This window comes from Oncorhynchus nerka, linkage group LG3, assembly GCF_034236695.1.
Source record: "Oncorhynchus nerka isolate Pitt River linkage group LG3, Oner_Uvic_2.0, whole genome shotgun sequence".
NCBI lineage: Eukaryota > Metazoa > Chordata > Actinopteri > Salmoniformes > Salmonidae > Oncorhynchus > Oncorhynchus nerka.
In genome coordinates, this window is record NC_088398.1 from 342,113 (window position 1) to 365,222 (window position 23,110).

At 48.2% G+C, this 23,110-nt stretch overlaps 1 protein-coding gene across 2 annotated transcripts; it reads left to right on the forward strand.

Moving 5' to 3' along the window:
* Positions 1 to 41: 41 nt before the first annotated feature.
* On the forward strand, positions 42 to 17,820 carry LOC115113732 (DBF4-CDC7 kinase regulatory subunit). 2 transcript variants are annotated; one of them, XM_029641686.2, is made up of 13 exons: positions 42 to 222; positions 556 to 636; positions 750 to 922; positions 12,604 to 12,798; positions 12,918 to 12,968; positions 13,173 to 13,242; positions 13,352 to 13,440; positions 13,535 to 13,580; positions 14,200 to 14,245; positions 14,368 to 14,493; positions 14,800 to 14,923; positions 15,072 to 15,196; positions 15,525 to 17,820. In XM_029641686.2, exons 2-13 carry the CDS (start codon positions 591 to 593, stop codon positions 16,429 to 16,431), a joined length of 1,998 nt encoding a protein of 665 aa, XP_029497546.2. In that variant the 5' UTR covers positions 42 to 222; positions 556 to 590; the 3' UTR covers positions 16,432 to 17,820. The 2 variants fall into 2 exon arrangements, with proteins under 2 accessions (XP_029497546.2, XP_064862808.1); XM_065006736.1 differs by lacking the exons at positions 42 to 222; positions 556 to 636; positions 750 to 922 and adding an exon at positions 8,290 to 8,670.
* Positions 17,821 to 23,110: the final 5,290 nt, after the last annotated feature.

Genomic DNA, 23,110 nt, shown 5'->3' on the forward strand with positions numbered 1-23,110 from the left:
CAATGATAACTTTCAGCAACACCCCCTTTTTGGAATGATGGGATTTTTCGAAGCGGGAAAGAACATAGAACATCTATGGCACAACGAAATATTATGGCAACAAAGTCATCTTAGCGGAACCAAAACAATTTAAAGATACTATTGAACTTTCGTGAAAATCGGTTGTAACAAATGTCAATTTACGGAAATATATTGTTTTACAAGACCACAGGCTCTCACGAGGTATATATGAACTTTTAGCCAGTGAGTTAGCAAGCTAACGTTACTTAGTAGCTAGTTAGCTGGCAGATTCCACTTCCTGTAGTTTAAAAAACAGGCTATAAAAACAAAGTTTAAATTGCAGTGGTATGGTTTTGTTGCTAGTTCGTTTTCTCTGAAGTCCTATTTTTCATTTTAAACTTCTCTAACTATGTCTATTTACATTACTCCTTAAACTTATTTTTGTTTTATTTTTAAAGCTAACGATTTTATGCAGTTTAGCTAGATAACGTTACAACGGTTAACGTTAGCATCCATTAACTCAGTTTGTAAACATGTCTATTTCTTACAACACAGGAGAATACAATGATATTCTATTCTCCTCTTAAATTATGAAATCTAGACGCACCCAAAAGTCTACAAAACCCCGTTTACAAGGTAATGGATATTTTTAAACATGTAACTAGCGAACGTTATTACTACGTTGTTGATGAGCCTTATCTGCAAGAAAGTTCCGTCAAAAATTGAAACTAACTTTGCTACTTTTTCAGACCCCAAACTCGCTGATAAGGGGCACAAGTCAGCCTCGAAAAGCCATGCCAAACCACCATGTGAATCGTATCCTGCCCAAAAAAAGCCTTTCACTGGGAAACTATTCTACTTAGATTTGCCATCAAACAGAAGAGCAGAGACGTTAGAGAATGATATCAAAAGGTTTGGAGGGGTAAGTGCATATTTGTTTACATCTGTTAGCATTTGACATCATGACAGACTGTAAAGTATTATAGCACATTGAATGTGGATGATAGTTATCAGCTTGCATGCCTTTAACAAAAGGGGATAATCATTCCTGAGCCAGCGAAATAGGACATTTAAATTGACAGGTTGTGTGAATTGTTAATAAGGTGTTGTGTTGACATACTGCTGATCATGGACCATTTTGAAGTGAAATGACAACTTGCTGGCTTTCACACCAATGTGGCTACTGTCTACTTACTGTGGAGGAGGGGTGGCTTTCAGTCTTTTGGAACATAACTTTTCTAGTGATGGCTTCTGTCCTGTTACCGGAGTTGTTATCTCTCTGGTTGACTCACTTTGATACAATATACATGCAGTTTTGTCCATTTACATAGAAATTAATTTTGTGAAGTCAGCATACAAACACTACACTATAATACATGTAGTACGGAAAAGATTGGAAAGTTAGTACTCAAGTCACACATATTTAAAGTCTGTGGCTTAACTGTCTGACCATGTATTGGGCCTGCATCTGTCCTATGTTCCTCTGTTCAGCAACCTGATAGCTGACGCAATCAAGCACAACCCGCTCCTATTCTTGCTGAACAGTGGGACCTATATCTCCTTCCGGAGTGCAGCAGCTCAAAACTTTGTGCAAGATTGTGCGTGTGGGGTCCTCATAGAGACCCCGAAGCCCCTTGCACTGCTGCCCGCTGTCATTTCTCTCTTTTCACCACCATTTTAAATACAGTATTTGATTAATACTCTGTCTGGCTCAGGATGGACCTCGTGTGTTCTCCTCCAAATCAAAGTTTGTCACGTGCGCCGAATACAACAGGTGTATGTAGACCTTACAGTGAAATGCTTACTTACAGGCTCTAACCAATAGTGCAAAAAAAGGTGTTAGGTAAGTAAAGAAATAAAACAACAGTAAAAAGACTATATACAGGCTATATACAGTAGCTAGGCTATAAAAGTAGCGAGGCTACATACAGACACCGGTAAGTCAGGCTGATTGAGGTGGTATGTACATGTAGATATGGTTAAAGTGACTATGCATATATGACGGACAGAGAGTAGCACTAGCGTAAAAGAGGGGGTGGTGGGTGGCGGGACACAATGCAGATAGCCCGGTTAGCCAATGTGTGGTAGCACTGGTTGGTCGGCCCAATTGAGGTAGTATGTACATGAATGTATAGTTAAAGTGACTATGCATATATGATAAACAGAGAATAGCAGCAGCTTAAAAAGAGGGGTTGGGGGGGGCACAAAATGCAAATCGTCCGGGTAGCCATTTGATAACCAGTTCAGGAGTCTTATGGCTTGGGGGTAAAAACTGTTGAGAAGCCTTTTTGTCCTGGACTTGGCACTCCGGTACCGCTTGCCATGCGGTAGTAGAGAGAACAGTCTATGAATGGGGTGGCTGGCGTCTTAGGGCCTTCCTCTTACACCGGTGTAGAGGTCCTGGATGGCAGGCAGCTTAGCCCCAGTGATGTACTGGGCCGTACGCACTACAGTCTGTAGTTCCTTGCGGTCAGAGGCCGAGCAATTGCCGTACCAGGCAGTGATGCAACCAATCAGGATGCTCTCGGTGTTGCAGCTGTAGAACCCCTTTCTCCTGAGGGAGAAACGGTTTTGTCGTGCCCTCTTCACGACTGTCTTGGTGTGTTTTGAGCATTCTAGTTTGTTGTTGATATGGACACCAAGGAACTTGAAGCTCTCAACCTGCTCCACTACAGCCCCGTCGATGAGAATGGGGGCGTGCTCGGTTCTTCTTTACCTGTAGTCCACAATCATCTCCTTAGTCTTGGTTACGTTGAGAGTTAGGTTGTTATTCTGGCACCACCCGGCCAGGTCTCTGACCTCCTCCCTGTAGGCTGTCTCGTCGTTGTCGGTGATCAGGCCTACCACTGTTGTGTCATCTGCAAACTTAATGATGGTGTTGGAGTCGTGCCTGGCCATGCAGTCGTGGGTGAACAGGGAGTACAGGAGGGGACTGAGCATGCACCTCTGTGGAGCTCCAGTGTTGAGGATCAGCGTGGCAGATGTGTTGCTACCTACCCTCGCCACCTGGGGCGGCCCGTCAGGAAGTCCAGGATCCAGTTGCAGAGGGAGGTGTTTAGTCCCAGGATCCTTAGCTTAGTGATGAGTGAACGCTGAGCTGTAGTCAATGCGCAGTATTCTCACATAAGTGTTCCTTTTGTCCAGGTGGGAAAGGGCAGTAGTCATTTAGGCAGGTTGCCTTTGTGTTCTTGGGCACAGGGACTATGGTGGTCTGCTTGAAACATATTTGTATTACAGACTCAATCAGGGACATTGAAAATGTCAGTGAAGACACTCGGCAGTTGGTCAGCACATGCCCGGAGCACACGTCCTGGTAATCTGTCTGGCCCCGCAGCCTTGTGTATGTTGACTTGTTTAAAGGTCTTACTCACGTCGGCTATAGAGAGTGTGATCACAGTCGTCCGGAACAGCTGATGCTCTCATGCATGCCTCAGTGTGGTTTTCCTCGAAGCGAGCATAGAAGTGATTTATCTTGTCTGATAGGCTTGTGTCACTGGGCGCGGCTGGGCTGCCCTTTGTAGTCTGTAATAGTTTGCAAGCCCTGCCACATAAGAGGAGCGTCGGAGCCGGTGTAGTATGATTCAATCTTAGCCCTGTATTGACGCTTTGCCTGTTTGATGGTTCGTCGCAGGGCATAGCAGGATTTCTTGTAAGCTAGAGTCCCGCACCTTGAAAGCGGCAGCTCTACCCTTTAGCTCAGTGCGAATGTTGACTGTAATCCATGGCTTCTGGTTGGGGTATGTACTAGAGGTCGACTGATTAATCAAAATGGCCGATTTAATTAGGGCCGATTTCAAGTTTTCATAACAATCTGTATTTTTGGACACCGATTTGTTGATTTATTTCTTCTTCTTTTTTTTTTACACCTTTATTTAACTAGGTAAGTCAGTTAAGAACACATTCTTATTTTCAATGGCCTAGGAACAGTGGGCTAACTGCTTTGTTCAGGGGCACAATGATAGATTTTTACCTTGTCAGCTCGGGGATTCGTTTTTGCAACCTTCCGGTTACTAGTCCAACGCTCTAACCACCTGCCTTACATTACACTCCACGAGGAGCCTGCAGGGCAGGCTGACTACCTGTTACACAAGGGCAGCAAGAAGCCAAGGTAAGTTGCTAGCTAGCATTAAACTTATCTTTTAAAAAACAATCAATCTTAACATAATCACTAGTTAACTACACATGGTTGATGATATTACTAGTTTATCTAGCGTGTCCTGTGTTGCATATAATCGATGCGGTGCCTGTTAATTTCTCATTGAATCACAGCCTACTTCGACAAACCGGTGATGATTTAACAAGCGCATTTGCGAAAAAAGCACTGTCGTTGCACCAATGTACCTGACCATGAACATCAATGCCTTTCTTTAAAATCAATACACAAGGATATATTTTTAAACCTGCATATTTAGTTAATATCGCCTGCTAACATGAATTTGTTATAACTAGGGCAATTGTGTCACTTCTCTTGCGTTCTGTCACGAGTGGCGCTCGGCGGTCGTCGTCACCGGCCTATTAGCTGCCCCCTCCTTGTATGTTTATTGGTAGCACCTGTTTAGGTATGATTAGTTTGTCTTTATTAGACAGCCGGCCCGCCTGGTTGTTGTGCGGGATTATTTCAGGGTAACCTTCGGCTCTGTTGTAGAGGTACGTGTTAGTGCCTGGTCGTGACTTTTCCGTTGTACATTTTTCATTCCCTGTGTTTGGGGCCGTTACTATTGTGAGCACCTTGTGGTGCGTTGGTGCTATTAAAGACGCACAGCATTGCACTCTCTGTCTCCTGCGTTTGACTCCACACCCACGACACCCGCAGCATTACAGACTCCCGCACCGGAATCAAATTGAATGGAGTCAGCAGGAGCAGCAGCCAACCCTCTCCCATCGATGGAGGAACGGGTTCTCCACCACACCACCGTCCTTCATCGGATCGGATCCGCGATGGATCAAGTGATGGAGAGAATGGACCGATGGGAGAGGAGTGGTCTCCTCTCTCCACCTTCGGCGCTCCGGACTCCCCATCACTCGACTCCAGCACCCTCCGTCTGACGCTACCGAGGGCTTATGATGGAGCGGCGGCGGGTTGCCAGGGGTTTCTGCTTCAGCTGGAGCTATACCTGGCCACCGTTAGACCCACTCCCTCAGGAGCGGAGAGGGTGAGTGTCCTCATCTCCTGCCTCACGGGTCGTGCTCTGGAGTGGGCGAACGCAGTCTGGAATGGCCCAGACTCAGCGTGGGAGCACTACCCAGAGTTTTCCCTCCTTGTTTGATCACCCTCTAGACGGCCGAGCGGTGGGAGAACGACTTTTTCATCTCAGGCAGGAGAGGAGGAGCGCCCAGGATTACGCGCTGGAGTTCCGGACCTTGGCAGCCGGATCTGGGTGGGCCCTTATGGACCACTACAGGTGTAGTCTCCGAGAGGACGTCCGCCGGGAGTTAGCGTGTCGGGACACCACTCTGTCACTGGATCAGCTGATTGACATGTCCATTCGACTGGACAATCTGCTGGCTGCCCGCGGGCGTTCAGAGAGGGTCCTGTGCGTTCCACCACCCAGCCCCTCCGCTCCCATTCCGATGGAGTTGGGAGGGGCTGCGCCGAGGGGTACCGGAGGAGGAGGCCTTCCCTGCACCAACTGTGGTCGGAGAGGACACACGTCTGATCGGCGCTGGGGGGGGTCCGTCTGGGAGTAGAGATGGCAGGCGGAACGCTTCTCGATCATCCCAGGTGAGTCTGCATCAAACTCACCCAGAACCCCCTGTTGGCCACATGTTTGTCTTAACCTTTTTCCTTAACTTTTTTCCCTCTTCCCAGCATAGGGCGCTAGTCGATTCAGGCGCAGCTGGGAACTTTATGGATCGCGGACTCGCCCTTAAGTTAGGGGTTCCGCTGGTGCCGATAGATTCTCCTTTCCCCGTGCACTCCCTAGATAGCCGGCCATTAGGGTCAGGGATGGTCAGGGAGACCACGGTCCCACTGGACATGGTGACGCAGGGAAATCATAGAGAGCGTATCAGTTTTTTTATTATTGATTCGCCTGCGTTTCCAGTGGTGCTGGGGACTCCCTGGCTGGCCCGGCACAATCCTAAAATTTCGTGGAAACAGGGGGTTCTCCAGGGGTGGTCAGAGGAGTGTTCTGGAAGGTGTTTGGGAGTTTCCATCGGTGCTACGTCGGTGGAGAGTCCAGACCAGGGCTCCACGGTGTGCATTCCCCCCGAGTATGCCGATTTGGCAATCGCTTTCAGTAAATGTGAAAGCGACTAAATTACCACCTTATCGACCGGGAAGGGATTGTACGATAGATCTCCAGGTAGACGCTGCGCTTCCCAAGAGTCACGTGTACCCGCTGTCCCAGGAGGAGACGTTGGCAATGGAGACATATGTCACGGAGTCGCTGGGACAGGGGTACATTCGGCCCTCCATTTCACCCGTCTCCTCGAGTTTCTTTTTTGTGAGGAAAAAGGAGGGAGGTTTGCGTCCGTGTATTGATTATAGAGGTCTAAACGCCATCACAGTGGGGTATAGTTACCCTCTACCTCTCATCTCTACGGCGGTGGAATCATTCCACGGAGCACAGTTCTTCACAAAACTGGATCTCAGGAGCGCGTATAGTCTGGTGCGTATTCGGAAGGGGGACGAGTGGAAAACCGCATTTAGTACCACATCAGGCCACTATGAGTACCTCGTCATGCCGTATGGGTTAAAAAATGCTCCAGCCGTTTTTCAATCCTTTGTAGACGAGATTCTCAGGGACCTGTGCGGGCAGGGAGTGGTTGTTTATATCGATGACATTCTGATCTACTCGGCCACTCACGCCGCGCATGTGTCTCTGGTGCGCAAGGTGCTTGGTAGACTGCTGGAGCATGACCTATACGTCAAGGCTGAGAAATGTGTGTTCTCTAAACGAGCCGTCTCTTTTCTGGGATATCGCATTTCCACCTCGGGGGTAGTGATGGAGGGTGACCGCATTAGGGCCGTGCGTAATTGGCCGACTCCAACCACGGTAAAGGAGGTGCAGCGGTTTTTGGGTTTTGCCAACTACTACCGGAGGTTTATCCGGGGTTTTGGCCAGATAGCGGCTCCCATTACCTCACTGCTGAAGGGGGGCCCGGTGCGGTTGCAGTGGTCAGCAGAGGCGAACGGAGCGTTCAACAAGTTGAAGGTGCTGTTCACTGATGCGCCCGTGTTGGCGCATCCGGACCCCTCTCTAGCATTCATAGTGGAGGTGGACGCGTCCGAGGCTGGGGTGGGTGCCGTGCTATCGCAGCGCTCGGGTAAGCCACCAAAACTCCGCCCCTGCGCTTTCTTCTCAAGGAAGCTCAGCCCAGCGGAGCGTAACTATGATGTGGGGGACCGGGAGTTGCTAGCGGTGGTTAGAGCTCTGAAGGTGTGGAGACACTGGCTTGAGGGGGCTAAGCACCCTTTTCTCATCTGGACCGACCACCAGAACCTGGAGTATATTCGGGCAGCTAGGAGACTTAACCCACGTCAGGCAAGGTGGGCCATATTCTTCACCCGGTTCCGGTTTACTTTGTCGTATAGACCGGGCTCCCAGAACGTAAAGGCTGACGCACTGTCCCGCCTTTACGACACGGAGGATGGGTCCACCGAACCTGCTCCCATCCTTCCCGCCTCAAAGCTGGTAGCACCAGTGGTATGGGAGGTGGACTCGGATATCGAGCGGGCGTTACGGGCTGAACCCGCGCCTCCCCGCTTGGTGTTCGGGACAAGCTGATTCGGTGGGCTCATGTCCTACCCTCCTCGGGTCACCCTGGGGTGACGAGGACAGTGGGGAGCCTTCAGGGGAGGTATTGGTGGCCTACTTTGGCTAAGGACGTTAAGGGTTATGTCTCCTCCTGTTCAGTGTGCGCTCAGAGTAAGGCTCCTAGGCACCTTCCTAGAGGGAAGTTACAACCCCTCCCCGTTCCACAGCGGCCATGGTCACATCTGTCCATAGATTTCCTGACCGATCTTCCGCCGTCTCAGGGGAACACCACGGTTCTTGTGATTGTGGATCGGTTCTCTAAGTCCTGCCGTCTCCTCCCGTTGCCCGGTATCCCTACAGCCCTACAGACTGCGGAGGCGTTATTCTCCCATGTCTTTCGGCACTACGGGGTGCCGGAGGACATCGTTTCTGATCGGGGCCCCCAATTCACGTCTCGGGTATGGAGAGCGTTCATGGAACGCTTGGGGGTCTCTGTCAGCCTGACCTCCGGTTATCACCCCGAGAGTAATGGGCAGGTGGAGAGAGTGAACCAGGAGGTGGGTAGGTTTCTGCGGTCGTATTGCCAGGATCGGCCAGGGAGTGGGCACGCTACATTCCCTGGGCTGAAATGGCTCAGAACTCACTACGCCACTCCTCTACTAACGTGTCCCCTTTTCAGTGTGTGTTGGGGTACCAGCCGGTCCTGGCACCATGGCATCCGAGCCAGACCGAGGCTCCTGCGGTGGAGGAATGGGTACAGCGCTCCAAGGAGACCTGGAGGGCCGTCCAGGAATCTCTACAACAAGCGAGTGGACGGCAGAAGAGGAGTGCTGACCGCCACCGCAGTGAGGCCCCGTGTTTGTACCGGGGGACAGGGTCTGGCTCCCGAAACCTACCTCTCCGCTTGCCCTGCCGGAAGCTGGGTCCGCAGTGTGTAGGGCCCTTTAAAGTCCTGAGGAGGATAAACGAGGTGTGTTATCGATTACAACTCCCTTCCTATTATCGTATTAACCCCTCGTTTCATGTGTCTCTCCTCAGGCCGGTGGTAGCTGGTCCCCTGCAGGACAGTGAGGTGCTGGAGGTCCCTCCCCCCCCCTCTGGACATCGAGGGGTCCCGTCAGGGGGGGGGTACTGTCACGAGTGGCGCTCGGCGGTCGTCGTCACCGGCCTATTAGCTGCCACTGATTGTCTTTCCTCCCCCTCCTTGTATGTTTATTGGTAGCACCTGTTTAGGTATGATTAGTTTGTCTTTATTAGACAGCCGGCCCGCCTGGTTGTTGTGCGGGATTATTTCAGGGTAACCTTCGGCTCTGTTGTAGAGGTACGTGTTAGTGCCTGGTCGTGACTTTTCCGTTGTACATTTTTCATTCCCTGTGTTTGGGGCCGTTACTATTGTGAGCACCTTGTGGTGCGTTGGTGCTATTAAAGACGCACAGCATTGCACTCTCTGTCTCCTGCGTTTGACTCCACACCCACGACACCCGCAGCATTACACGTTCCGTGCAAGCAGTCAGGGTATATGCAGCAGTTTGGTCCGCCTGGCTCATTGCGAACTGTGTGAAGTCCATTTATTCCTAACAAAGGCCGTAATTAATTTGCCAGAATTGTACATAATTATGACATAACATTGAAGGTTGTACAATGTAACAGCAATATTTAGACTTAGGGAGGCCATCCGTTAGATAAAATACGGAACAGTTCCGTATTTCACTGAAAGAATAAACGTTTTGTTTTAGAAATTATAGTTTCCGGATTCAACCCTTTTAATGACCAAAGGCGCGTATTTCTATTTGTTATTATGTTATAATTAAGTCTATGATTTGATAGAGCAGTCTGACTGAGCGATGGTAGGTACCAGCAGGCTCATAAGCATTCATTCAAACAGCACTTTCGTGTGTTTGCCAGCAGCTCTTCGCAATGCTTGAAGCATTGCGTTGTTTATGACTTCAAGCCTATCAACTCCCGAGATTAGGCTGGTGTAACCGATGTGAAATGGCTAGCTAGTTCGCTAGTTAGCGGGGTGCGCGCTAATAGCGTTTCAATCGGAGACGTCACTCGCTCTGAGACTTGGAGTAGTTGTTCCCCTTGCTCTGCATGGGTAACGCTGCTTCGAGGGTGGCTGTTGTCGATGTGTTCCTGGTTCGAGCCCAGGTAGGGGCGAGGAGAGGGACGGAACCTATACTGTTACACTGGCAATACTAAAGTGCCTATAAGAGCATCCAATAGTCAAAGGTATATGAAATACAAATGGTATAGAGAGAAATAGTCCTATAATAACTACAACTTCTTACCTGGGAATATTGACGACTCATGTTAAAAGGAACTACCAGCTTTCATATGTTCTCATGTTCTGAGCAAGGAACTTAAACGTTAGCTTTTTTACATGGCACATACAGTGGGGCAAAAAAGTATTTAGTCAGCCACCAATTGTGCAAGTTCTCCCACTTAAAAAGATGAGAGAGGCCTGTAATTTTCATCATAGGTACACGTCAACTATGACAGACAAAATGAGGGGGAAAAATCTAGAAAATCACATTGTAGGATTTTTAATGAATCTATTTGCAAATTATGGTGGAGAATAAGTATTTGGTCAATAACAAAAGTTAATCTCAATACTTTGTTATATACCCTTTGTTGGCAATGACAGAGGTCAAACGTTTTCTGTAAGTCTTCACAAGGTTTTCACACACTGTTGCTGGTATTTTGGCCGATTCCTCCATGCAGATCTCCTCTAGAGCAGTGACGTTTTGGGGCTGTTGCTGGGCAACACAGACTTTCAACTCCCTCCAAAGATTTTCTATGGGGTTGAGATCTGGACACTGGCTAGGCCACTCCAGGACCTTGAAATGCTTCTTACAAAGCTCTCCTTCGTTGCCCGTGCGGTGTGTTTGGGGATCATTGTCATGCTGAAAGACCCAACCACGTTTCATCTTCAATGCCCTTGCTGATGGAAGGAGGTTTTCACTCAAAATCTCACGATACATGGCCCTATTCATTCTTTCCTTTACACGGATCAGTCGTCCTGGTCCCTTTGCAGAAAAACAGCCCCAAAGCATGATGTTTCCACCCCCATGCTTCACAGTAGGTATGGTGTTCTTTGGATGCAACTCAGCATTCTTTGTCCTCCAAACACGACGAGTTGAGTTTTTACCGAAAAGTTATATTTTGGTTTCATCTGACCATATGACATTCTCCCAATCTTCTTCTGGATCATCCAAATGCTCTCTAGCAAACTTCAGATGGGCCTGGACATGTACTGGCTTAAGCAGGGGTCACGTCTGGCACTGCAGGATTTGAGTCCCTGGCGCCGTGATGTGTTACTGATGGTAGGCTTTGTTACCTTGGTCCCAGCTCTGCAGGTCATTCACTAGGTCCCCCCCGTGTGGTTCTGGGATTTTTGCTCACCGTTCTTGTGATCATTTTGACCCCACGGGGTGAGATCTTGCGTGGAGCCCAAGATCAAAGGAGATTATCAGTGGTCTTGTATGTCTTCCATTTCCTAATAATTGCTCCCACAGTTGATTTCTTCAAACCAAGCTGCTTACCTATTGCAGATTCAGTCTTCCCAGCCTGGTGCAGGTCTACAATTTTGTTTCTGGTGTCCTTTGACAGCTCTTTGGTCTTGGCCATAGTGGAGTTTGGAGTGTGACTGTTTGAGGTTGTGGACAGGTGTCTTTTATACTGATAACAAGTTCAAACAGGTGCCGTTAATACAGGTAACGAGTGGAGGACAGAGGAGCCTCTTAAAGAAGAAGTTACAGGTCTGTGAGAGCCAGAAATCTTGCTTGTTTGTAGGTGACCAAATACTTATTTTACACCATAATTTGCAAATAAATTCATTAAAAATCCTACAATGTGATTTTCTGGATTTTTTTCTCTCATTTTGTTTAAGTGTACCTATGATGAAAATGACAGGCCTCTCGTCTTTTTAAGTGGGAGACTGGGGGCTGACTAAATACTTTTTTGCCCCACTGTATTGCACTTTTACTTTCTTCTCCAACACTTTGTTTTTGCATTATTTAAACCAGATTGAACATGTTTCATTATTTATTTGAGGCTAAATTGATTTTATTGATGTTTTATATTAAGTTAAAATGAGTGTTCATTCAGTATTGTTGTAATTGTCATTATTACAAATAAACAATAAAAATCGGCCCATTAATCGGTATCGGCTTTGTTTGGTCCTCCAATAATCGGTATCGGCGCTAAGAAAAAATCATAATCGGTCGACCTCTAGTATGTACATACAGTCACTGTGGGGGACGACGTCCTCAATGCACTTATTGATAAAACCAGTGACTGATGTGGTGTACCCAATGCCATCGGAAGAATCCCGGAACATGTTCCAGTCTGTGATAGTAAAACAGTCCTGTAGTTTAGCACCTGCTTCATCTGACCACTTTTTTTTAATAGACCGAGTCACTGGTTCTTCCTGCTTTAATTTTTGCTTGTAAGCAGGAATCAGGAGGATAGAGTTAAGGTCAGATTTACCAAATGGAGGGCGAGGGAGAGCTTTGTACGCATCTCTGTGTGTGGAGTACAGGTGATCATTTAACATGTTGATAGAAATTGGTAGAACTGATTTAAGTTTCCCTGCATTAAAGTCTCTGGCCACTAGGAGCGCCGCCTCTGGGTCAGTGGTTTCCTGTTTGCTTATTTCCTTATGCAGCTGACTGAGTGTGGTCTTAGTGCCAGCATCTGTCTGTAGTGGTAAATAAACAGCCACAAAAAGTATGGCTGAAAAGTCTCTAGGCAAGTAGTGTGGCCTGCAATTTATCACAATATACTCATCTTCAGGCGAGCAAAATCTAGAGACTTAGATTTCGTGCACCAGCTGTTGTTTACAAATATGCACATACCCCCCCCCCCGCATCTGACCCAGTGTCTCTGTCCCCTCTCTCAGATGGTAGAGAAGTTCTTCAGCAAGGAGATCAAGTACCTGGTGTCTAATAAGAGAGAGGCCAGGTATGTGCAGTGTCATGGCCGCAACCCTCTTGTCCCAAGCCCTGACTCTGGGCACGGCTCCCCCCACCCTCGCCCCCATCCCGGCAGCCACAGAGACAGCCTCAAAGGAAGCTCCCAGGGCCAGGCAGACATGGTGAGCCAAATATTCCTCTCTGTGTCCGTCACTGGTATCTGTATCAGTGGGATCATTTTTCATGAAGCTATCCATGTATATATTTGTCCATCTCTCCCTATCTCTCTGGTATTTGACAGGTGGTCATAAGCAGGGGCAAGTCTTTTGTGAAGAGAGTTGTAAAAGAGCAGGTTTGTTAATTAAGATCCTCACTAATGAGTTTGGCAAGCTATTTCCAACCTAATGCCACATGTTACTTTTATTGTTTCTGACTGATAGTCGTCAGGAACTTCAGGAAAGTTTGCACTTTGGATCGAAATGCTTATTCATACTTCAGGAGATACTTTGGATTTCAGTTCTTCGGGTTAAGATGTTTATTTGTTTTTACCCTGTAGGTGAGAATACATGTCAACGAGATCCTGTCCAATGCTCTGGAGTGGGGAGTGAAAATCCTGTACATTGATGGTAACATGTCTATTCATTTGTTTGATAAGAAATGTTGACATAATGCTTATTATGACAATGATACTTTCGTATGCCAAATTTTTTTTTTTTGAATTTCCTTCAATTCCAGATGTAATAGCTTATATGGAAAAGAAGAAAAGGAATGTTAAGTATACTTCTGAAAAGCCAACCGCAACCACAGCTGCTGTCAAGAAAAGTGTAAGTCATGTTTCTGGACTTATATTTTGACAGTTCTTTCCTGGAATAACATGTCACTTACACCAGTCTTGTGTGTTATTCCTTACTAATGTAGGCCAAAGGAGAACCTATAGGAAAACCAGCCTTCCAGAAGTATAAGGGTAAGTAATGTCCTGCTGCATGTGACTCTGTTGTCTGTTTACTGCTTCATCACTGTGTTATTGTTATAGAGAACTTCTAACACCTACGTATATCGTCTCAGTAGATTAAGGTTGATGTTAGTAGTGGTTGTACGATAACACTGGTACTCACAGGAGGTCGGTGGCACCTTAACTTGTTTGGGATAGGGGGCAGCATTTTCACATTTGGATGAATAACGTGCCCAGACTGAACTGCCACATACTCAGTCCCAGATGCTAATATATGCATATTATTATTAGTATTGGATAGAAAACACTTTGATGTCTGTGAGTATAACAGAATTCATATGGCAGGCAAAAACCTGAGAAAAAATCCCCGGATGTCGCTGGGCCAATTGTGCGCCGCCCTATGGGACTCCCAAACACGGCCGGTTGTGATACAGCCTGGACTCGAACCAGGGTCTGCAGTGACGCCTCTAGCACTGCGATGCAGCACCACTCGGGAGCCCATGTGTTTGATGCCATTCCATTTGCTCCGTCCAGCCATTATTATGAGCCTGCCTCCTGTATATCATTATGAGAAGGTATTTGACCCAGACATAGGCACAGTCTCTAATGCTTTGTTCTGTGTTTTACTCAGGTGGAAGGATCCGTAAACCCTTTGTAAAGGTAGTGGACTCCAGCAGGTGGGTCTATAAAAGAGATGAGACTCCAATGTCTGTAGTATTGACATATTAAGGCAATTCTTATTGTCATAAGTTGCTGTTTGAGCATGTAATATAGCATCTATCTTATGTCTCTCTGCCAGACATTACCGTCCAATTTATCTGGCCATGCCGAATATGCCAGAGTTTAACCTAACGTCAGCTCCCCCCTGCAGTCCATTCTATGTAGAGGACCAGGAACACTCTGGGAAGAGACCTAAAGTGCACGGGTATGGAGTCTCATTCACCAAACGCCTCACCTTTCTTAACCCTTCTTGTTGTGAACATAAAGAAAATCCACCGATTACAGAATAAGCAGTGTGGCAGTATATTCCCCTGTCTTGGCATTTGTGTTTTACCTGATTCACCAAAACATCCAGCTTTTCCTACTGTTGTTGATGGGGATTGCTACAGCAGAAAACGGTTATGTATTGCTTAGCACCCTCCGAGACTAACTGCTAAGTCTTGATTGCTAGGCAACTATATGTGATTGAACTCTGACCTGGCTATTACTTACTGACCTATGGGTGTCTCAGGAACCGAGGGGCGAGAGTGTCAGCCAGTGAGGAGAGGGGGCAGGACCGGGCCAGGAGGAACAGGGAGAAGAAACGTGGAGGCTACTGCGAGTGCTGCACGCTCAAATACAACAACATCAATGCTGTGAGTTAGAATACATCTGTTTAATGTATGTAAACATAGTTAACACGTGTTTATAACGAGGACCTAATCATGTACAAAAGGCCTTCTGTACTTGATGTAGTGGTAGCAGACGTTGTGGTAATGCTTGACTTGTGTCTGTATTCTGCAGCACCTGCAGAGTGAGCAGCACAAGGCCTTCTCCAGAAGTGATGAGTACCTGGTGGTGGACAGGCTCATCACCACACTGCCCTTCAACTTCAGTCACGTCAAAACAACACAAACTCCAACCACAAGGTACAGTAGTCTTACATTTTTACATTTTAGTCATTTAGCAGACGTTCTTATCCAGAGTGACTTACATTTTCTAAATTCCCCATGAGAATGGAGCCCACGACCCTGGCGTTGCAAGCACCATGCACTACCAATTGTCCACACAGGAGCAAAATCTACCCAAATCAAAAGTAAAAGCACACATATTGAATGCTGTTCAGTCACATGCTTGTTAGGAAAACTAATGCAATGTTGTGTGGAACATTTTGCAGATTGCCTGGGGGTTTTTTCACTGCTGATTTTCTATGTTGTGCTGATCACCCCATCTCTAAGTAATTTTTTGTTCCCAAAGGTCAAAGTACAGCATAACCTCCCTGTTGTGTGTTCCTGGACCCAGCATACAGATGGAGGGAGGTGTGGAAACCAAAGAGCTGAAGGGGGGATTAATGTCCCTCTGGTCTACTACAGTGGAGCCCCCTCTCTCCCAGAGTGTGGAAAACCCCTTGGAACAGCCTCGGAAGCGCAGCCGAGGAGCCCCTGTTCCCCACAGCACCAGCGAGGGGGAGAAGAGGTGCTCTTACGTCCCAGACAGACCCCAGCCCAAGCACAGATCCCTGTCCTGCAAACAACGCTGCCGACAGGGATACCCGTGCAAGCACCCCCAGAGGGCTGGGCTGAGTCAGACACCTGTGTCTAATGCAGAAATAGACCCTTCTACCCTTGACTCTGTCGCTAACCCCAGACTTTCCCATCAGGGCCAGAGAACTCACACAGACAAAGATGGCCGCTCTTCATTTAGTCACACAGAGGATTTACAATGTGGCGATCCAGCTGGACGTGTGAAGGTCCCTTCCAGTCAGCACGAGGTGGCAGGGCCTTCAGAACACCACAAGCTCAGAGCTTTAGAGGAGAGGGAACTGAGTCATGATACGTTGGCTGGGGATACTCTTCCCGGGAATACTGGGGGTGTTCCGGAGCTCGAGGCAGGTGACACGGAGACACACACCCCTCCTGCCAGGACGTTACAGAGGAGGGTCAGGGATTACAGACGGAAGAGAAGGAAAGTTGAGAAGCAGCGGACTGCTCAGGAGCAGGAAAAACCAAGCAATGTTCCCAGCAGCTCTCTGCTGAACCTCTGGCAGCTGTTCCACTCCAGTGAGGACATGGAGTGTGAGTTCAGAGGCTTTCCCAGCTGTTCCACTCCAGTGAGGACATGGAGTGTGAGTTCAGAGGCTTTCCCAGCTGTTCCACTCCAGTGAGGACATGGAGTGTGAGTTCAGAGGCTTTCCCAACTGTTCCACTCCAGTGAGGACATGTAGTGTGAGTTCAGAGGCTTTCCCAACTGTTCCACTCCAGTGAGGACATGGAGTGTGAGTTCAGAGGCTTTCCCAGCTGTTCCACTCCAGTGAGGACATGGAGTGTGAGTTCAGAGGCTTTCCCAGCTGTTCCACTCCAGTGAGGACATGGAGTGTGAGTTCAGAGGCTTTCCCAACTGTTCCACTCCAGTGAGGACATGGGGTGTGAGTTCAGAGGCTTTCCCAACTGTTCCACTCCAGTGAGGACATGGAGTGTGAGTTCAGAGGCTTTCCCAACTGTTCCACTCCAGTGAGGACATGGAGTGTGAGTTCAGAGGCTTTCCCAGCTGTTCCACTCCAGTGAGGACATGGAGTGTGAGTTCAGAGGCTTTCCCAGCTGTTCCACTCCAGTGAGGACATGGAGTGTGAGTTCAGAGGCTTTCCCAACTGTTCCACTCCAGTGAGGACATGGAGTGTGAGTTCAGAGGCTTTCCCAACTGTTCCACTCCAGTGAGGACATGGAGTGTGAGTTCAGAGGCTTTCCCAGCTGTTCCACTCCAGTGAGGACATGGAGTGTGAGTTCAGAGGCTTTCCCAGCTGTTCCACTCCAGTGAGGACATGGAGTGTGAGTTCAGAGGCTTTCCCAACTGTTCCACTCCAGTGAGGACATGGAGTGTGAGTTCAGAGGCTTTCCCAGCTGTTCCACTCCAGTGAGGACATGGAGTGTGAGTTCAGAGGCTTTCCCAACTGTTCCACTCCAGTGAGGACATGGGGTGTGAGTTCAGAGGCTTTCCCAACTGTTCCACTCCAGTGAGGACATGGAGTGTGAGTTCAGAGGCTTTCCCAACTGTTCCACTCCAGTGAGGACATGGAGTGTGAGTTCAGAGGCTTTCCCAGCTGTTCCACTCCAGTGAGGACATAGACTGGGAGTTCCAGGCCTTCCCCAGCTAGAGGGGGGGTTAGGGTGACCCAGAATCTTCCCAATATGAGCGCTAACCTGTTACGGACTCACTGTATGAACTTATTGTATGACAGTTTCATTGAGTGACATAGCAGATCTATATGCGAACCCATTGACTGTGGCTCTTTAAACCTATGACTTCTATAAGGGGAATAGTTCCCTTCAGGTTGGGAGGGTAGTGGCGCAACACTGTTGTGTTGATTTAACCATGGCAGCTTCTAGTCTACCTGGCTTTTTTACCATGACTGGTTTTATCTGGAGAACAGGCTGAAGCACTATCCCCAGTTCTGTACAACGCCTGCATGTGTTCTGGTGTCCAGAGGAACTGCATGGTTGTGTTTTTGGTATGTGGTATTGTACTTTTTTTTTTAATAAAAAGGGATACAACCGAAGGTCTTCTATTGAATTGTCATTACATTTCCGTACATATTGTACAGGTGAAAAAAGTATCTACGTGACGTCTGTTTGATAAATGAAAGACTACCTAAACCGCTCTGACATGTCTGTGATCAGTTGAATGAGCACATTCTCATAGATAAAGAGTACATAGCTCTGACCCTGGACAAGCTGTTACACAAAGGAGAGGACTCCCTCAAGGCTAACTTGTCATAAAGCACATCGTCCTCTTATACAGCCACCAACACAGAGAGACTCTGAGACAAGGCGAGAGGGATTGCTTCCTCTTTCCCTCCGTAACAGTAATAAAGAAGTGTTTGCACTTTCTCATGTACTGAATGCATCTAGAATTCACCTCAGCATAACTGAAGGAGAAATGCATCGGTTTTCTAGACTTTCCTTATTTGTGTGCCTGTATTTAGCACAGTGCTCTTGCTCTCCCTCATTTCTTTAAAATGAATGCACTGGGGTCAGATGGGAGTTGTTATCTTCCGGGTTGGAGCGAGCGGTCGCATCTGCACTCGGTCCGCAGGTAGTATTACATTTCATTATAGTACAACGGTTTGATTTGTCTAATCTTATCAATTTCTTCTTAGCTAGCTACACAGCCGTCTTTGTATCATAGATAATTGCGTAATTATCGTATTTCGTCGTCCTAACGCAGTCTACACTGCCCTGCAGCTAGCCAGCTAGCTAACGTCCACCGTTAGCTAGTCCACCGTCTACCGATTAGCAGCACAACTATTACACTCAACTGAACGACTTGATTAGTGTAGTGTTAGCTAGCTACATAGTTGTCTTTGCTGTCTTCGTACCCAAGATAATTGTGTAGTTTAGAGTGTGTAGTTTTATGTCGTCCTTAACATAGGAGACTCTGCTAGCTAGCCAACAGCTAGCCAACGTCTACCGAACAGAACTTCTGCACTCAACAATCCGGTCGCATTTCGCTTCGCTCCACAGGTAGTATCACATTTTTCATTTCATTTCATTACAGTACAACGGCTTGATTTGTTTGATCGTAGCTAGCTACAGCTAGCTACATAGCCGTCTTTGTATCAAAGATAATTGTGTAGTCTAGAGCGATTTCCTAGGTTAGTTAGCCAGCTATTGTCGTTCTTTTAACGCAACGTAACGTAATCAACACTGCTAGCTAGCCAGCTAGCCCGAATAGCAGCACAGTAGAAACTATTACACTCAACGGAACGACTTGATTAGTGTAGTGTCAACAACGCAGCCAATGCCAACTAGCCTACTTAGTCAACAACGCAGCCTCTGCCAGCTAGCCTACTTCAGCAGTACTGTATCATTTTAATCATTTTAGTCAATAAGATTCTTGCTACGTAAGCTTAACTCTCTGAACACTCGTGACGTGTAGTCCACTTGTCATTCCAATCTCCTTTGCATTAGCGTAGCCTCTTGTGTAGCCTGTCAACTATGTGTCTGTCTATCCCTGTTTTCTCCTCTCTGCACAGACCATACAAACGCTCCACACCGCGTGGCCGTGGCCACCTAATCTGGTGGTCCCAGCGCGCACGACCCACGTGGAGTTCCAGGTCTCCGGTAGCCTCTGGAACTGCCGATCTGCGGCCAACAAGGCAGAGTTCATCTCCGCCTATGTCTCCCTCCAGTCCCTCGACTTCTTGGCACTGACGGAAACATGGATCACCACAGACAACACTGCTACTCCTACTGCTCTCTCTTCGTCTGCCCACGTGTTCTCGCACACCCCGAGAGCTTCTGGTCAGCGGGGTGGTGGCACCGGGATCCTCATCTCTCCCAAGTGGTCATTCTCTCTTTCTCCCCTTACCCATCTGTCTATCGCCTCCTTTGAATTCCATGCTGTCACAGTTACCAGCCCTTTCAAGCTTTAACATCCTTATCATTTATCGCCCTCCAGGTTCCCTCGGAGAGTTCATCAATGAGCTTGATGCCTTGATAAGCTCCTTTCCTGAGAACGGCTCACCTCTCACAGTTCTGGGCGACTTTAACCTCCCCACGCCTACCTTTGACTCATTCCTCTCTGCCTCCTTCTTTCCACTCCTCTCCTCTTTTGACCTCACCCTCTCACCTTCCCCCCCTACTCACAAGGCAGGAAATACGCTCGACCTCATCTTTACTAGATGCTGTTCTTCCACTAACCTCGTTGCAACTCCCCTCCAAGTCTCCGACCACTACCTTGTATCCTTTTCCCTCTCGCTCTCATCCAACACTTCCCACACTGCCCCTACTCGGATGGTATCGCGCCGTCCCAACCTTCGCTCTCTCTCCCCGCTACTCTCTCCTCTTCCATCCTATCATCTCTTCCCTCTGCTCAAACCTTCTCCAACCTATCTCCTGATTCTGCCTCCTCAACCCTCCTCTCCTCCCTTTCTGCATCCTTTGACTCTCTATGTCCCCTATCCTCCAGGCCGGCTCGGTCCTCCCCTCCCGCTCCGTGGCTCGACGACTCATTGCGAGCTCACAGAACAGGGCTCCGGGCAGCCGAGCGGAAATGGAGGAAAACTCGCCTCCCTGCGGACCTGACATCCTTTCACTCCCTCCTCTCTACATTTTCCTCTTCTCTCTCTGCTGCTAAAGCCACTTTCTACCACTCTAAATTCCAAGCATCTGCCTCTAACCCTAGGAAGCTCTTTGCAACCTTCTCCTCCCTCCTGAATCCTCCTCCCCCTCCCCCCTCCTCCCTCTCTGCAGATGACTTCGTCAACCATTTTGAAAAGAAGGTCGACGACATCCGATCCTCGTTTGCTAAGTCAAACGACACCGCTGGTTCTGCTCACACTGCCCTACCCTGTGCTCTGACCTCTTTCTCCCCTCTCTCTCCAGATGAAATCTCGCGTCTTGTGACGGCCGGCCGCCCTACAACCTGCCCGCTTGACCCTATCCCCTCCTCTCTTCTCCAGACCATTTCCGGAGACCTCCTCCCTTACCTCACCTCGCTCATCAACTCATCCCTGACCGCTGGCTACGTCCCTTCCGTCTTCAAGAGAGCGAGAGTTGCACCCCTTCTGAAAAAACCTACACTCGATCCCTCCGATGTCAACAACTACAGACCAGTATCCCTTCTTTCTTTTCTCTCCAAAACTCTTGAACGTGCCGTCCTTGGCCAGCTCTCCCGCTATCTCTCTCAGAATGACCTTCTTGATCCAAATCAGTCAGGTTTCAAGACTAGTCATTCAACTGAGACTGCTCTTCTCTGTATCACGGAGGCGCTCCGCACTGCTAAAGCTAACTCTCTCTCCTCTGCTCTCATCCTTCTAGACCTATCGGCTGCCTTCGATACTGTGAACCATCAGATCCTCCTCTCCACCCTCTCCGAGTTGGGCATCTCCGGCGCGGCCCACGCTTGGATTGCGTCCTACCTGACAGGTCGCTCCTACCAGGTGGCGTGGCGAGAATCCGTCTCCACACCACGTGCTCTCACCACTGGTGTCCCCCAGGGCTCTGTTCTAGGCCCTCTCCTATTCTCGCTATACACCAAGTCACTTGGCTCTGTCATAACCTCACATGGTCTCTCCTATCATTGCTATGCAGACGACACACAATTAATCTTCTCCTTTCCCCCTTCTGATGACCAGGTGGCGAATCGCATCTCTGCATGTCTGGCAGACATATCCGTGTGGATGACGGATCACCACCTCAAGCTGAACCTCGGCAAGACGGAGCTGCTCTTCCTCCCGGGGAAGGACTGCCCGTTCCATGATCTCGCCATCACGGTTGACAACTCCATTGTGTCCTCCTCCCAGAGCGCTAAGAACCTTGGCGTGATCCTGGACAACACCCTGTCGTTCTCAACTAACATCAAGGCGGTGGCCCGTTCCTGTAGGTTCATGCTCTACAACATCCGCAGAGTACGACCCTGCCTCACACAGGAAGCGGCGCAGGTCCTAATCCAGGCACTTGTCATCTCCCGTCTGGATTACTGCAACTCGCTGTTGGCTGGGCTCCCTGCCTGTGCCATTAAACCCCTACAACTCATCCAGAACGCCGCAGCCCGTCTGGTGTTCAACCTTCCCAAGTTCTCTCACGTCACCCCGCTCCTCCGCTCCCTCCACTGGCTTCCAGTTGAAGCTCGCATCCGCTACAAGACCATGGTGCTTGCCTACGGAGCTGTGAGGGGAACGGCACCTCAGTACCTCCAGGCTCTGATCAGGCCCTACACCCAAACAAGGGCACTGCGTTCATCCACCTCTGGCCTGCTCGCCTCCCTACCACTGAGGAAGTACAGTTCCCGCTCAGCCCAGTCAAAACTGTTCGCTGCTCTGGCCCCCCAATGGTGGAACAAACTCCCTCACGACGCCAGGACAGCGGAGTCAATCACCACCTTCCGGAGACACCTGAAACCCCACCTCTTTAAGGAATACCTAGGATAGGATAAAGTAATCCCTCTCACCCCCCCTCCCCCTGAAAAGATTTAGATGCACTACTGTTCCACTGGAGGTCATAAGGTGAATGCACCAATTTGTAAGTCGCTCTGGATAAGAGCGTCTGCTAAATGACTTAAATGTAATGTAAATGTAAATGTAATGTGGTGCTGGTGATTAGGGACTGAATATGAGATGCAATTTAAACTTGGCGTCTGGGCTGTAAACAGGCAGGGCCGTGCACAGACCTTTCGGGGGGCATGTGCTAAACAAAAACAAATCTGCTCTGCGGTTAGACTCTGACAGTTCAGTTCCAGATATGGAAAACCTGGAGGGGCTCTCGCTGTCTTATTTTATATCCACAAGAGTTATAGCTGAGTCGGTTCAAACATAGGTTAAGGATTCTCTTTGCTTACTTTAGGCACACACACATACATTCCTTCTTCCACAATGGTTATCATTTCCAATACCCCTTGTCCATGCTACATAACCTCTTTCTTAGGAACTAACATTATTAATCAGATATAATAAAAAACAGGGTAGAATTCAAATAGTTATAGTTAAATGTATACATTGTTCAGTCATTATTCATAACAATTTGCCAGAATATGTTACATCTTCAACGCATTGTCACACCCTGACCTTAGTATTCTTTGTTTTCTTTATTATTTTGGTTAGGTCAGGGTGTGACATGGGTGATGTATGTGTTTTTTCCTGTCTAGGGGTTTTGTATGTCTAAGGGTGTTTACTAGTCTAGGTGTTATGTATGTCTATGGTTGCCAAGATTGGTTCTCAATTAGAGGCAGTTGTTTATCGTTGTCTCTGACTGGGAACCATATTTAGGCAGCCATATTCCTTGGGTATTTCGTGGGTTATTGTCTGTTTATTTGCCTGTGTCAGCACTATTATTGTATAGCTTCACGTT